Source organism: Pyrus communis, chromosome 12 (assembly GCF_041283825.1).
Source record: "Pyrus communis isolate YQ-2024b chromosome 12, ASM4128382v1, whole genome shotgun sequence".
Lineage (NCBI taxonomy): Eukaryota > Viridiplantae > Streptophyta > Magnoliopsida > Rosales > Rosaceae > Pyrus > Pyrus communis.
The window spans coordinates 19,111,160-19,126,584 of record NC_142576.1 but is presented as its reverse complement, the minus strand read 5'-3'; the positions used below and the strand labels follow the sequence as shown (position 1 = coordinate 19,126,584).

General features: G+C 37.3%; 2 protein-coding genes across 7 annotated transcripts; one reads left to right on the top strand and one right to left on the bottom strand.

Annotated features, from left to right (window-relative positions):
* Nucleotides 1-4,600: 4,600 nt before the first annotated feature.
* LOC137744967 (AP2-like ethylene-responsive transcription factor At2g41710) lies at nt 4,601-8,269 on the top strand. Of its 5 annotated transcripts, none has more exons than XM_088681934.1 (9): nt 4,601-4,948; nt 5,058-5,140; nt 5,329-5,337; nt 5,443-5,531; nt 5,789-5,862; nt 5,943-5,993; nt 6,589-6,650; nt 6,833-7,455; nt 7,626-7,758. In XM_088681934.1, exons 1-9 carry the CDS (start codon nt 4,722-4,724, stop codon nt 7,713-7,715), a joined length of 1,308 nt encoding a protein of 435 aa, XP_088538060.1. In that variant the 5' UTR covers nt 4,601-4,721; the 3' UTR covers nt 7,716-7,758. The 5 variants fall into 5 exon arrangements, with proteins under 5 accessions (XP_088538060.1, XP_088538061.1, XP_068340897.1 ...); XM_068484796.2 differs by lacking the exon at nt 7,626-7,758 and adding an exon at nt 7,810-8,269 and having other exon boundaries at nt 4,611-4,948; XM_088681937.1 differs by having other exon boundaries at nt 4,636-4,948; nt 5,427-5,531.
* A 1,172-nt stretch (nt 8,270-9,441) lies between these two features.
* On the bottom strand, nt 9,442-14,363 carry LOC137745858 (transcription initiation factor IIB-2). 2 transcript variants are annotated; one of them, XR_015954290.1, is made up of 8 exons: nt 13,816-14,345; nt 13,117-13,141; nt 11,659-11,788; nt 11,435-11,565; nt 11,204-11,292; nt 10,538-10,593; nt 10,218-10,294; nt 9,579-9,775 (listed from the first exon to the last, which is right to left on the bottom strand). XR_015954290.1 is itself a non-coding variant. In XM_068485889.2 (7 exons), the coding sequence occupies exons 1-7, from the start codon at nt 14,166-14,168 to the stop codon at nt 9,642-9,644; spliced, it is 939 nt and encodes a 312-aa protein (XP_068341990.1). In that variant the 5' UTR covers nt 14,169-14,363; the 3' UTR covers nt 9,442-9,641. The 2 variants fall into 2 exon arrangements, 1 of the variants encoding a protein (XP_068341990.1); XM_068485889.2 differs by lacking the exon at nt 10,538-10,593 and having other exon boundaries at nt 9,442-9,775; nt 13,816-14,363.
* Nucleotides 14,364-15,425: the final 1,062 nt, after the last annotated feature.

Genomic DNA, 15,425 nt, shown 5'->3' with positions numbered 1-15,425 from the left:
TGTTTAAGTGGTTCACCCCTCAAAACTAGGCTATGTCCACTAAGACACTCGTATATTGAATGAAACATTACAGAGAGCAGTCGGCATAAACAAGTCTCTCTCTTTTTGTCTGACTCATTCTAAGGAGTACTCACCCTTGATGAGCCCCAAGTCCCTAGGCTTAAGTCTTCCATCGCTTTCGCATTTAATGCGCCAAATACGTATGTATGATTTGCCAGCTATTCCTCCACCCTTTAGTCGATACATGGTGACACAGTGACATCCATTTAGGTCCACTTGCATGTTTTCTTAGAACAATGTGTACCGAGCGCCTTGCTCGGTCCCGAACTTGGTGGGAATCCACACCTGAGCACAGAATCTGTCAGCCTTTACATCCTTTTATATTACTTTTTGCCATTGCAAAAAGGTCATGTTAAGCCATCAACGTATTCGATAACAACAAAACAAAGAAATTATGTAAAGATTCAATAGTCAGCAACTAAAAACCCTCAAAATTAGGTTACTTTTTGTTGAAGTCTAGAAGACCATAATGTCCCCTAGAATTATTCGCCTTAAATAGAAGTAAGGGACTAGAATGGCCATTAGAGAATAGATAATGCTATCGAGATTAAATTTTTAAACTAAAATTTATAAATTAAGTGATGTGTAACAAATAGGAAATAAGTACGTTAATCAACACTTATGTAATAATCTGATAATCAACCACCACACCATTTGCTTTACAAATTTAATTTAAAAATTGATCTCCTAGCATTACCTTTAAAATATTATTCCAAAAAAGGGGATTTAAAAAATAAAAAATTCCTCACAAAATTCAAAAATCAGCGCCAAATGTACGCCCAAACCGACTTGCCCAAACCAACCTGAAAAACCCAGAAGCTAACGGCTATAAAACTAATACGCGGAGTCTCTGTCTGTCTCACCCGCCCTTATTTCTTCCTTCTTCTTCAGCGATCTCAAATCTCTCATCTCTCTCTCTCGCTCAACGAATTTCAAGTTTCAAATTTTCAAACCTCTGGTCGTCTGATCTCAAATCTCTAGTCGATCAATGGAGTTTCAGCGTTCGTCGTTCTCGTTCCGATCTTCCGACTACTGGGTGCATGTGACGCTTCAGGGTTTCCAATCTCCGGCGGACTCTAAGTCCCAATTTGTCGGCGAGCTTTCTCTCCGTCAGGACCAAATTTTTCAGAAACGCTTCCACGCCTTTATTCTCGATGAATTTCCACTGGGTCCTGATCGCTACGCTACGCTCCGTTTCGCTCCCCGCCAACTCCTACTCCCCGAGTTGCGCGCTCACTTACGATCTCTCTCCTCTTCCCTCAACCTTGATCCTGCCATCTACGAAGCATTAGCCCCCCGGATCAAATCCATGGCCCGGAAATTGGCAAACCCTAATGGCTCCATGGGCTTTGTTATGGTGGCTACGGTTAAAATCCTGACCATTGAATATGTCGACCAACTGTTTGATGATATGTCCAACTCAATGGCTTTGCTTTCGATTGGTAGTAGTGATGGCGGTTCAACTTCGTCGTCAATTTCATTGGACTTTGTGGTTGAGAAATTGGGGGCAGAGAGATATTTCGAAAGGGGTGACGGCGACCTGGGTTCTTGCAGTGTATGTTTGGAGGAATTGTCTGGTGGGACCGCAAGTGAGCTCATTCGGATGCCATGCTCTCATGTCTATCACCCATCTTGCATCCTTCGCTGGTTCAACATGGATAAGAAGACGTGTCCCAACTGCCGATATAAACTCCATGTGCAATGAATGACCCGATTTTGAAGCTGCTTTGTCAAATAAAATTTTGTGATTCTAGTTATGATTCATTAATTCTTTAGTATTCTTTGATTCTGTATTTGTTAGGATTGGTGTCGATCTATATAACTTACTTTGTAAATCCCTTTTACAAAACGTAGTTGAAATTGCAATACTCGCAATTTTCGTACATGGTTTTCAGTTACCAATTATTTGTTATGATGAGTGTCTGTATGTCTAACATCCTGTTTGGTTTAACTTTGTCTTTGTTGTTGTGTTCCTGGCGGATATCTTGTTCATCCTGTTTTCTAATTCCCTTTTCTTGAATAAAGATTTCTCTTCCTTTTCCCTTTGCTTTTAATAAAATGTTGGAGAAAAAGCAATACACATGATTTGTTCTTGATTTTAGTAGTTTGCATATTTCTGTTTCTGATGAATTATTGTATATTACAACATCTTAGTTCACTTGTGGCCGTCGTAGCATGTGTTTAAGGGAGTACCATTAGTTGACTTGTAGTTTATCTTCTTATCTAGCCGTGTAAAGATATATTTTTGCTATACATGTTGGCCTATTTACTTTGAATTCTGAGCTGGAACTGGCATTTCTTAATCAATTTCAAATGGAATGACTTCATACTCAGAGATCTTCCAGTAGAACAAGAGCATGATAGTATGGCGAGTTCTGGTTCTAAACAAGCAAGGGACTGAAAAGACAACTTTTCAAAGGGAACGTATGTTGGAATAGCATCTTCAGTGCCTTTATGTTCTCATGCATGAATTATCTGCTTTTGGGGAGCATATTAACAGCAATTTCCCTTTTTTCTTTGGAGGGAGGGGGTGTTATGGGTGGCTATTCTGTTCATCTTTTGTTTGGTTTTGGGATAGTATGGTCATCGTACCGAAATTTAAGGTAATATTACTGTTTCCAGTCGCTGACGGTATGTTCATCTTGCTCTTGCACTTTCTGATCGCTTTCTACGTAATGGAGCTTCAGATCAATTACTTCAGCTAATCATAGAATGCAGGGAAAAAAATCTGGCAAGTCTGGACACTCTCGGGGTGGTGGGGAAATTAATATCTGGAGTAATGGTTGGCAGTATTGCATATATGGTAACTGGATGCTGCGTTGCCAACTACCTCACAATGTGCAGCTGCCAACTGCCTCAAAGTGATTCCATTAGGAAGGAGGTACTGCTTTTCTATTTGATTAATTCTTTATATTCTATTAATGCTAAATTGCTGTGAACCATTAGCTATAGGTAATGGTTTCTTTCAGTACTCTTAACACCTCCGGTTACTAACTTACTATTCATAAATAGACAAAGATTTGTGAAGTTTTAAATAGAATTTAAGAACATCGATTAGTAATTTTATCTGTTAAGGCATTTCGCGGGCTTTGCTTGTTAATTATGAGAATGTGGTGCACTCTTGTAGTAAAACAGTAATGACAGAACACGTAAACTTGAGATCTGGTGAGACGGTATTAGGAGACTAGGTGGAGAAGATGATAATACACATCAAATAAGTATGTACGGAGAAAGGACCTATTCGTTTTTTTTTTTTTATGTTTTTGGTTTGTTTAATTATTTTTCCATATATGTCACATTTTGATTGATTCCACACAATTTGTGCTGCTAACGTAAAAGATGAAATGCAGCTTTAGCCAATGCGGCTGAAAGAAATTGTTCAAACTGATCTAACAACAAAATTCGAACTCCGATGCCAATGAGCTGAAGGGAACATCAACATTAGCTTTGGAACACTGGAGATTGGACAAAAGTCACAAGTTTATAACTCTATTAGACATATTTACAACAATGTTTACAACTCTATTTACACTATTCAACACTTTCAGACTTCCTCAACTGATACTTTAGAGCTCTTATTTTTTATTTTTTTATTTTTTTTTCATGTGTATGCTTCTCTGTTACAACCCACGCACTCTTTCACCTGTACCCTGTGTGTGAGGTTGGGTTACATAACCCACTTTATTTCGGACTCCTACCTATCATAATCTATCTTATCCGTGACACATTTAACACCATCAAACAAAAAATTAGACTCGTAGCCATTTTAATTGGATAGGCCATCTCCAACCGAAATGGTTAGATATAACTCCGTCTAGAATTATAACCATGTAAAAAATTATTTTTAAATGAACATTGTCATGTCATACTCATATATCATCTTCAATCGAAGGGGCTAAACATACTTTCTCAATAATTTATTAGTTTTAAGTTTATACTTTAAATTTATTGGTTAATTTTATTAAACTACCTTGTATTCTTTTAAATTTAACCATTGAATTTGAATAAATTATTTTAACTGAGGAGCTGAGTATCAAAAAAGGGCTAAGAGTGGGGACTATATTTGGTTAGTCTGTTGTCAATTTGGCCAAATAATGATCTGGTAGACTTTACAGAATTATAATTCAGTCATCGATTAGAGATGAATTTTTAAATAAATCATGTCATTTTTAACTTTTAGACATTTAATTTTCTGTATTGAAGATGACACATATCCCATCAAGCCTAGCAATGGCGTGTACGTAGAGGGAATTTAGGGTGTCACTGTCATTTAAGTGCGGTGGCACCTCCTATATTTTCAAACTATAAAAGTACAGCGGACCACGTGGCTTTCGCAGTTAACGCCACTACTACGCTGTCTACACTTTGAAAAGCATCCTAAATTATGTAACTACCCTCTGCTTCTCATCCTAGCCGTTACAACTTTTGTCAATCTGAACTTGCCAAATCATCACGATCGCCATCGTGAAAACAAAATAGGGTACGTTCGTAATTTCACCTTCTCTCAGTGTAGCTGTTCCCCTCCACAGTGATTCACTGAAACGAACACAAACAAAACCCAAACAACTCACTCACACTCAGTCACTCATCTCCCTCTTTCTCTCTCTCGCTCCATTTCTCTCTCTAGGGTTTTAGTTTGGGTTCAATTGGAGTGTTCAATCATGGCGTCGTCGTCCTCGGATCCCGGTCCGAAGACCGAAAGCGGCGGCGGCAGTGGCGGTGGGGGTGCAGAGCCGTCGGAGGCGGTGATGGCGAGCGATCAGCTAATGGTGTACAGAGGGGTAAAGAAATCGAAGAAAGAGAGAGGATGTACGGCGAAAGAGCGCATCAGCAAGATGCCTCCGTGTGCTGCTGGAAAACGCAGCTCCATTTACCGTGGAGTCACTCGGTAATTAAGCTCCTCTCCTCTTTCTCTTTCTGTTTGGTTGCAGAGAAAAAAAAAAAGAAAGAGGAATTTTGATTTGATTTGATTGGGAATTTGGGGTATGGAAATGTAGGCATAGGTGGACAGGTCGTTATGAGGCTCATCTTTGGGATAAAAGTACCTGGAATCAGAACCAGAATAAGAAGGGAAAGCAAGGTCTCTCTTCTTTCTTTTCTCCCTCTAATATATATATATATATATATATATATATATATGTATGTATGTATGTATCGTTTTTTGGTTTGTGTATAAATATTGTATTAATTTGTAATTTCTGACAAGCATTTGATTTCTTGGATTGTGCTTGCAAATGTTGGCGCTTGACAATTCGATATATATTCCAGTTTACTTGGGTAAGTTGGGGGTTCAGTTTTCCATGAATTACTTAAGAAATTGGCAATTTCATGTGAAGCTATCGGTTTAATTATTAATCCTTGAGTAGCATATGGAATTTACAGGGGCGTATGACGATGAAGAGGCTGCAGCTAGAGCTTATGATCTTGCTGCCTTGAAATATTGGGGCCCTGGCACTCTCATCAATTTTCCTGTGAGATTAATGCCATTGATTTGCTGATTTCATTTTATTGTTTTTATTTCACTTGAAATTTCTTTCCTTCTGGTAATATGGGTAGCATTTGTTTTACTGTTGAGTATACCGTAAGTAAGAGAACACAGTTAAGTTTTTCAAATCAACATCTTAGTTCATGCCATGGATTGGAAATGTATGAGGATATGTAAATATTTTCAAGTTATCAACTAAAGTATTCCGTTTGTTCACGTTAGCTCCTCATTCAATTATTGCAGGTTACTGATTACACAAGAGATCTTGAAGAGATGCAGAATCTGTCAAGGGAGGAATACCTTGCTTCTCTTCGGAGGTGTGTATATAGATTTTAAGTACATATTTGGATCTTAATTAATATGCACATGTCTAATAGTAGTTATTCTACTCTTGCAGGAAAAGCAGTGGTTTCTCAAGAGGACTTTCTAAGTACCGTGGGCTTTCCAGGTATGCTTTACCTTTAACTGTTGCTTGTAGGCACAATGTATGTAGTTCGTTTCTCATAGGACTTCTTGGCACATTATGTTATTCCTTAAAGATGCTCATTTATAACTTTTTCAGATTGATCTTTGTTTGTTATGCCAGTAGAGTTATTTTCTTCTGCTTTTTAGGTCTCAACCATCCCTAACTGCGTTTTGGACAGAAGTAAAAATCTTGTTGTATATAACTCAATTCCACCAAAGTTTTAAATAATATTATGTTATCTGTATTTTCTTCTATATCGTGTTCTTAGTTAGCTTTTAACGTTTACAATCCCACTTTTGAACCAAACAAAACCGTGGAAAACTTGGCCGTTGCTGTGCGTTGCATCACTACAGTATCAATTTTTTGTGTTGTTGACTCTCAGCTAGGCGTGGCACAGAACCAAACGCAATGGCATTCTAGGATTCATACAGCTGACCCCACTTAGTGGGAAAAGGCTTTGTTGTTGCTGTTTCTGGACTCTCAGCTAGTAGAGGCATAAAATATCTCCAAATTCTGTGCAATGTCTGTAATTTCTTCATTCTGTTCTGAACTTTTTATCTTGTTGTACACTTAACAGTCGTTGGGAGCCGTCACTGGGTCGTATGGGTGGATCTGAGTACTTCAATAGCTTACATTATGGTAAGTCCTCAAAAGATGCTGAACTGAAGCAATGTTTTGGATAAGAGGGCTCTGAAAAATCAGTCCCTCGAACTGATTCTTTGGCAAACAAAGTTGCAGCTGCAGGATTTTGAATTTATTATATTCCTTTCATCTGGATTACTACCTGAATCAGTGCCATTCCTGTCTTATACGACCTGAAGGTACAGGCGTTGATCCAGCAACAGAAAGTGAACTTTTGGGAGCTTTTTGCACTGAAAGAAAGATTGACCTAACAAGTTACATCAAGTGGTGGGGACCCAACAGATCTCGTCAAGCTGAAACTAGCATGAAATCTTCAGAAGAAACAAAACACGGTTGTGTTGGAGATATTGGAGCTGAACTTAAAACATTGGAATGGGAAATCCAGCCTACTGAACCATACCAGATGCCCTGTTTGGGCATCTCCCATGTAAGTAAAAAGCATAAAGGTACCAGAGTCTCAGCTATGAGCATCCTTTCAAGGTCAGCGGCATATAAGAACTTGCAAGAGAAAGCATCACAAAAAGAGGAAAAAGATGCAGATAATGATGAGAATGAAAACAAAAATACCATCCACAAGATGGACCATGGCAAAGCAGTTGAGAAATCCACAAGTCATGATGAGGGACTTAGGTCTGCATTAGGAATGAGTGGACCGTCTCACCAAAGAGATGTGTTCCCATTGGCTCCCTTCTTGTCTGCACCACTTCTGACCAGCTACAGTGCCATCGATCCCTTGGTAGACCCCATTCTCTGGACGTCTCTTGCTCCTGTTCTTCCTTCTGGAATTTCTCGTCCTACTGAGGTTGGTACTACTCTTTGAGAATCTCTCCTTTTGTTTTGTGTTCGTGTTCCCAAGAGAATAATAAACCGTCACTTAGCTTTCATAAATAACGTGTTAATCACAAAACCATTAACAATAAAATAATAAACCATCACTCCTTGTCATGGGACGTCATTTTTGTTTTTCGTTAGGGCATGGGATGGATAAACCAGTTAATCTTCACAGTATGGAAACATCTATTAAATTTCCCCCTTCCCTTCATCCAAGATGTTCAGTCTTAGATCAAGGGCCCTAAGGTGTAATGGTGAGCTGCTCCCATAATTATATTTCCTTGTGCAAGTTCACCTTATAAAGATTTTATATATTGCAATGCAGATTACAAAGACTGAGACTAGTTCAAGTTTCGCTTTATTTCAGCCCGAAGAATGATGATGCATTTAATTTTGCTCTACTGGTTGGTGAAGTGCATGCTAACAGTTGCTTGGCAACCTCTCTTCCAAAGGGTTTACCCATGCATTACTTTGCCACAAGAGCAGGAAAAAGGAGCATGAACAGTTGATGTAGCCTTGACAACTGGGCTTTTACTCGTTTCGCAGGTTTGTGCTATGTAAGGTGTAGAATATATAGAAAAGCGGATAAATTATATTCGAAAACTTTGTTGTCTGCTGATGAGCTGAGATCGCTGAGCGTGTGTACGTTACTTGTTCTGCATAGTTTCAGAGTGCTGGTACTTAGTTTTGCTGAATGAGTTCAAGACATGGGTTCTTGATAACATTTTGTACAGAAAAGATGGTTGTTTATAGAAGTGCACAAATAGAGTCACTGTGGTTTCAAATGCTTTTTGTGTTTTGATATATCTATTCAGGTCAGTAAAGAATTCTTATCTATAGATCCTTGGCTTACAGAGGTACCTCCACGACTTTACCGACACCAGTGACGCTATGGATCCGGTCGTTCGCTAGTCGTACGTTCACTGGTAAAGAATTCTTATAATCCTGTTGTTGAATGTAAACTTTTGCCACTTAATACTACGGTCCAGTGGTATTCCTCTTCACTCTTCACCAGAAAGTGAGTGGTTTTAGATTCAATTATTGCCAAAGGCGAATTTAAATTACATTATTGCTAGCCTATTGTGAGGCTAAACCCATCTCTACCTTTAGTGTACATTATATCGATTGTTAAAAAAAAAAAAATAGGAAGGACTTCAAAACTTTGAATTTTAACCAAGAGTACCTTAATACTTTATTTAATGGTAGGACAAAATTCAATATCAAACCAGCTCAATGGATTAGTCCAAGCAAAATAATTGATCGAGTTTCGTTCAAATGCACCGTTGGAGACACATAATTTAAAAAGAAAAACTAATAGAAAAGACTTCAAAACTTTGTATTTTAACTAAGAATTCGTTAACAACTTTATTTAATGATAGGACAAAATCCAACATCAAACTAGCCCAATAGATTGGTCATACCAAAATAATTGACCGAGTTTCGATTTTGTCCCTCGACAGTTTTAGTCCCGTTTTCTTTTCCCATCTTGTTTTCTTCCCTCTCGTATCATTCTTTCCAATCTTAAATTCTTCTTAGGACTTTCATATTGTAATGAAATCACACAAAGATAGAGGGTACGAGTTCATATTGACGCCCTCTTCTTTTCATAAAAGTCCCACATGTTGAAATTCGATGCCTAGTCATATTGAGCTCAAAAAGGTGATGTTTTTTTCGAATTTTTACCTAAATTTACGAAATTGGCCCTCTACTGCCGACAGAAGTTTAATCCCTTCTCATGGACTTCCCTTCCATGAAATGTAAGTGCTACGAGTTCGTATCGACGCCCTCTTTCCTCAACCAAACTTGATGTACGTAATTTTTGTCATTTTCATTAAATAAAGGTGTTTTTGGTTAAGAAAAAATTTGGAAAAACCTTCTTCATTAAAGCTCCCAATTTAAAATGATCACACTTGCAGTCATGGTACTCCTGAGGTGAAACATTCTGCTAGTTCAAAACTCGAAAACATTCTGCTAGTTTAAGCATATATTTCAGTTGAGTCGATTGAATATATAATTTCCTATGACAAGGAATTCTATAAAACAATTTAAGCCTTCTGTATCGTTCATACATCCGATAGTAACGCAAGGGCAAGAAAAAAAACTCCAATTCAATTCAACTTTCTCTGTTTTCTTAATTAAATCCGCTTCGCCTACATTTCAAGGACTGCAAAGGCTCTTGAGAGCATCCCCCGTTGCGTACCAGCCAGGTATAATCTTTGACACATGGGGATGAAGGTCTTTATATGAGTTTCGGATTGTTCCTTCTGCTACTCCTGTAGCAACGGAGATATCTGCACTCGCATTGGCCATTGCGTACGTCAGCGCTAATTAAGAATGAATTAATTGCTCGTTTGGAACTGCTTTTAAAATGACTGAAAACACTTTTAGAGAGAATTTTTGGCATTCCAAAAACACTTGAACTGCTTTCTGTAAGAGGCACCAGTTATGTGGTGCTTCTTCCAGAAAGCAAAGTTTCCAGGATTTACTTGCATTTTTACTAAGGATTAGTTCTAAAAAAATACATTTTCACCAAAAGCACATTCAGCCATTTTAAAAGCATTTTCCAAACGAGCTCCAAATGAAGCTATAAGATTGTAGGATGGGAGAGAAATGATTTAGAAATGAATAATGTCAAAGCCATCAAGATTGGATCTATAGCAAACCCAATCAACAAGCTTTCAACCACAATTTTCAAACGCTAATTCCCTTGTTTCTAAAGGAGAGGATATTGACCTTTGAGAGGCTTCTTGTCATCTGAAAGCTGGGTGATAATATAAATAACTGCTGCTGCTATCGATATAGGGCTCCTCCTGAAATTTAGACAAAAAAAAGAAAAAAAAAATCCATCATTAGAAGCAACTAGTGCAGATTGGTGTAGCTGAACGGACCATTCTTAAAATAAAGAATCTTCACGCCTTATATACGAAGGGTATATAATAAGACCAATGAATTTCATTTGCAACAAGAAATCACATGATGAATATTTTTTTTCATATCATGTAACTCCTCGTCACTATCCAAAACAGAATTGCTGGGAAATGAACAAAGAATACCATTGTTCCCATAATTTCTTCTCATAATTTCTTTGAGCTCAACTATAACCATTACACTGATAAATTAAAGTACAAAAGGAAAGGAAACTCAATTTATTAGAAACTTTAATCGTACCAGTATATATACCTAATAACACATAGCCAATCTCAACCAAAACATGCCCTAAGAGCATCTCCAACAGTTTTGTTAAATTTGCTTGTTTAGCAGGTGAACAGTGTCAAAAAACTACTTTAGCTACTCTCCTTAAATTTCATCTTCAACAACTCTCTATTTTAACAAACTTTTGTTATTTTATCGTTGATCATTTCAAAAAGAAAAGACACAACCCACTTCTTTTCTAGAACCACCTTATCTCTCTTCCTTTTCTCCTCGGTTCACGGGTCCACCTTTGAGTTTTATTAATTTGAACAGTGACTATAAACTTAAAGAGCAACTGCTCACTTTGCTATTATAGAGTCATTTAGTCTCTTGGAGATGATTTTTATGGATTTGGCTCTTTAAACTAGCTTTCTATTGCTTTTATAGAGTCCTTGTTTACTGTAAAATGAATGTGTTACTATGTTGACAACACACACAATAAGAAAGGAACACTTCCAGTCATCCAATTATGCATTCATCAAATAATACCCTTTTTCTTGTTCGTAATGCATTAAAAAAGGAACTACCTAATATCAAATTCTTCTGACTTTGTCACGGCTTCTTGGGCAGCTTTGACTGCTTGATTAGTCATACCAAGATTGGAACAGAATCGCCTCTGCAATTCAGTAGATATTATGTCAATGGCAACAACAAACTAGGAAAATGTATTAAGTATGATTTGTTGCCTAGATCAACGAAATTTAATGATTGTTTATTTGCTTCAAATAGAATTAAAGAGATAATGAAAAACTTCTCACCATAAAGTCCCCAGCATGTATTGTTCCCATCTCCACTGACTGACCCTTCTCTAATCCCAGTTGTTTCACTATGTATTCTTTTGCTCGGCCAATTTCCTTCTTTGTGGCTCCATTGGCGACAGAGCAAATTTCTAATTGAAATCCACAGATTCAGGGAAGCTCATACACAAAGGCAAAGATAATTCAGGAAGCATCCATATGTAAAAAGAAATCATAAGCCGTACCCTTTACAGTGCGTGGCTTGTCTTCTTGTCGACAAGCAATGTACAGGCAAGCAGCCAATAGTGCATCCTGATTTCTTCCTCTACTAGATTTCTGATCTTCCACCCTTTTATATATCTCATTAGCCCGATCCTTTAAACCAATCATAAAAGCACCATTAGATATAATGCTCTAATCCAATGCATGCCCAAACGGTAAGAGAAAAATAGTTATACGAGAAATGAAAGAATAAACCAAACATCCTAAAATATACTAAAGTGAACTATAGACAAGCCAGAAAACTACGATTTTAGCGGGGCTTATTCCTGTTTTTGTCAGAAGATGGACCAAGCACATGTATAATTGGATGACGTCTGTTTCTTTTCTTTAACACCCTAAAAACCATATTAATTTGTACTAAAAACTTTAAATATCAAGAAAACAGAAAGATTTATCAGGTTGAAACATCAGGCTGGGAATATTAAGGTCCTTAGGTCCCTTTTATCAATTGCAAGAAGGTAACAGTAGAACTTTATCAATGTAAATAAAATAAAATAATGCAACATCAATGAACAGACAATCCACCGAAGGTACAATCATAAGTTCCTAACCTTCTACACTCCTTTTAACAAAAAAAATTTCAAATTTTAGAAGTTTTTGCTAGAGTTTTGCCCAAACAACCAACTTGATAAAAATTAGCACAAACATTTTGAATTCACAACTTGTTATTGTTATACAAGTCTGGCTGTGATGTGAAGAAAATGCACTTGCTTGCTCGCTTGCTCATACACATACACACACACACAAAAAAAAAAAAACTCTGGAATCAAGTCTCAAAAACCCTTCCCACTTGAATTTTATCTTTCCCTTGAAAGCCTAGCATTTCTCTTCAACCAAATGTACTATATCAAAGCAAGATGGAACATCTGCAGAAGCAACTAAACCTATTTTGTACTCCAAATAGCAAACAAAATTAAGATTCATCAATCAGCACCAAAAAGGATAAATCCAGTATCCATAAACCACAAGACACCAAACCAATTAAAAGTGATCTACTGGTTGTCCATTATGTCATCCTACCACTAGCCAATGGCCTATAACAACCATTTCCATTCAAGGCTTGGTCTCAATTAAAAAGACTTGGTTTCAAGCTCCAACTCAGAGAACAATGGTCCAATACAGTTGAACCAAATAAGAAAAGACAACAGAAAAGCTTGTAACAAATGTTTCTCCATCATAAAGCATTCTGTTGAACTTCTAAATTATTAAATAAGTTAAGGATTAGCCATCACTGTTTTGCATATCAAATTATTAATGGGACAATAGAGAAAATTAAGATAATGATGCTTTTGCATATGTCAAAGCCCCTCAGACTTCCTGCTACTTGGATCTTTTCCAGAATCAATATTAATGGTAGTCCCCATTAAAAAAAAAATAAAAAATAAAAAATAAAAACGTTTGGTAGTAAGCAAATAGCATACCTTGATGGTTGCAACAAGGCCCAACCTGAAACACAATGTTACAACATCAGCTTTGGTACAAGTTTAAAAATAGTCTCATTTAAAAAAAAAAAATTAAAATAAAAAAAAAAAAAAAAAAAAAAAGGCATAAGAGGAAATCTTAACTTCGGAGCATCGGGAAGAAGCAGGCATTAGAAATAGGGAAAGGTAATACATAAACCACTCACTAATGAGTAAACTCGGAACCTCTACATCTAGACCAAGTTCAAGACCTATATTTCAATGTTCTCATATAGTTTGGATGCAGATTCAAGAAATACGACCATCATAAGAAACATGTTAAGCATAAGAAACCTCTTCACTAAAATCTACAAGTAATATTATTTTGACATCAAAATTTCATATATTTTATAATTTTTTAGAAGATAGAGAGTTTTGCATCAATTTGTTTTCAACAACAACAAAATCAATCCTAAATTCAGTCAGCTAAATTATGAAAAATATACCTAAACAAATCAAATTTTCATCTTTTATTCAAATTCAATTCTAATTTCTACAAATCCTCAACCTTCAGCTAAATATTCAGTTTTTATTTTCCATCGTCATAATCATTCCGATCCAACTTCAATCAGAACCCAAAATCTAATCCAAAAAACCAACTCCTTTTCTCAATTGAAAACTCATGAATTTTCCCCAATATCTCAGCAACCGGTCCCATACCTATCAGACATGGTAGCAATGGTTTTGAAGGCCAGTATCAAGCCCCGATCCGGATTAGACCCACGGTTCTGCCACCGACCCAAGGACGAAGACAAGAACTCACCAGAAGCCCCATTAGGCTTGGCTATGACGGTGGACAGCCCGCCATCGGCCAACAAGGGGTTGGTCGGGCCGCCAACACGGACCGGGTCGTTATCGCCCGACTCGTTGGCGAAGGTACGCCACTCCGAGGTCTCGTCGATGGAATGGGATTCCAGCACTAGGCCGCACTCGGAGCATACGGTGTCGCCGGCCGAGTGGTCGAACACGACCTCCGTCTGGCGCTTGCAGTCGGAGCAATAGGCATCGGACATTTCTAGGTATAATAAACAGTAATGTTATGGGAAAATGGTGTTTGGGAGGTGAGAAAATTGGGAGGATGAGAGATTCTCTCCTTCGGCGTTATTGTTTGTTTCTCTCCCTTCCGTTTGTGTTGGGGTGAACTGAGAGAAAGACAGATGTTGAAATGGAGGAGGAAGGAAGAAGGAAAGGGTGAGAGGGCCCATTTATAGACGGATTGGAGTATGAAAGGACTTGGTAGGTAGGAAGATCACGAAGCCTTCCTGACAGCAACCGTTTGGACTTTGGACATGTATTCCTATTCTTTTGGGCAGGTTCTTGTTGGATTGGACTCGATTTCTTGAGTTGGGTTGGATTATGGCATTATTGGACATATCACATGGTTTATTTTTTATTTTTTTTAAACAAACGATATTACCTACATTAAATAAGAGGAAGGGAGTTTAGCCTCACAATTTACTAGCAATAATGTGTTTCAAATTTACTTTTGGTGAGAATCGAACATAAAACCTCTTACTTATAAGTGAAGAGAATTTAGAGCATCTCAAATGAATATAGCAAGGGAAATTTTTGGTTTATCCAACATACAAAATGGGTTTGAAAGAAAAAGAAACCCAATCAAAGTCACCTCCAACATTCACCCCTACCTCTAAAAACCTAAAGACACCCAGTGTTCTTCACCCCTTCACCAACCACCTAGCTAGGCCACTTACACCTACCCTACTACCCACCATCAAAGATCCAACTCTCATCCTACCATAATATAGAAACAACAACTGAACAACATACTTGTAAATCAATTAAGAGATATCATATAATATAGAAGCAATACTTCAACATCATAATGCATGCAAAACTCAAGTTCTTCATCATTTCTTTTCACAAAAATTCAACCATTTTGTGATTTAAACCAATTTGAGGTTGAAACACAATGAATTTAAATCATGCAATAGGAATGACACGGGGTTTAGGCGGTCAAGGGTTGAAGAGAGGTTTGAGAGAGAGGGTGTTTTTGTGGAGGGTTGTGAATGGGATAACCAGAGGTATTTTCACTAATGTCTTCTGTTAAGGGGTTACGCGAGTTACTATAGTTAAGGGTCTTCAATGGCAATACATTATTGTTTTAGCTGTTATGTTGTTATTAGCTTTTATTAGAATATAATGGGTTTTCCGTTTCATAGTAATTACTAGGAAGATATATGATAGTTTTTGTATAAATATAGGTTGTAATATCAAATCAATAAATAATTGAATATACAGTTTCTACATGG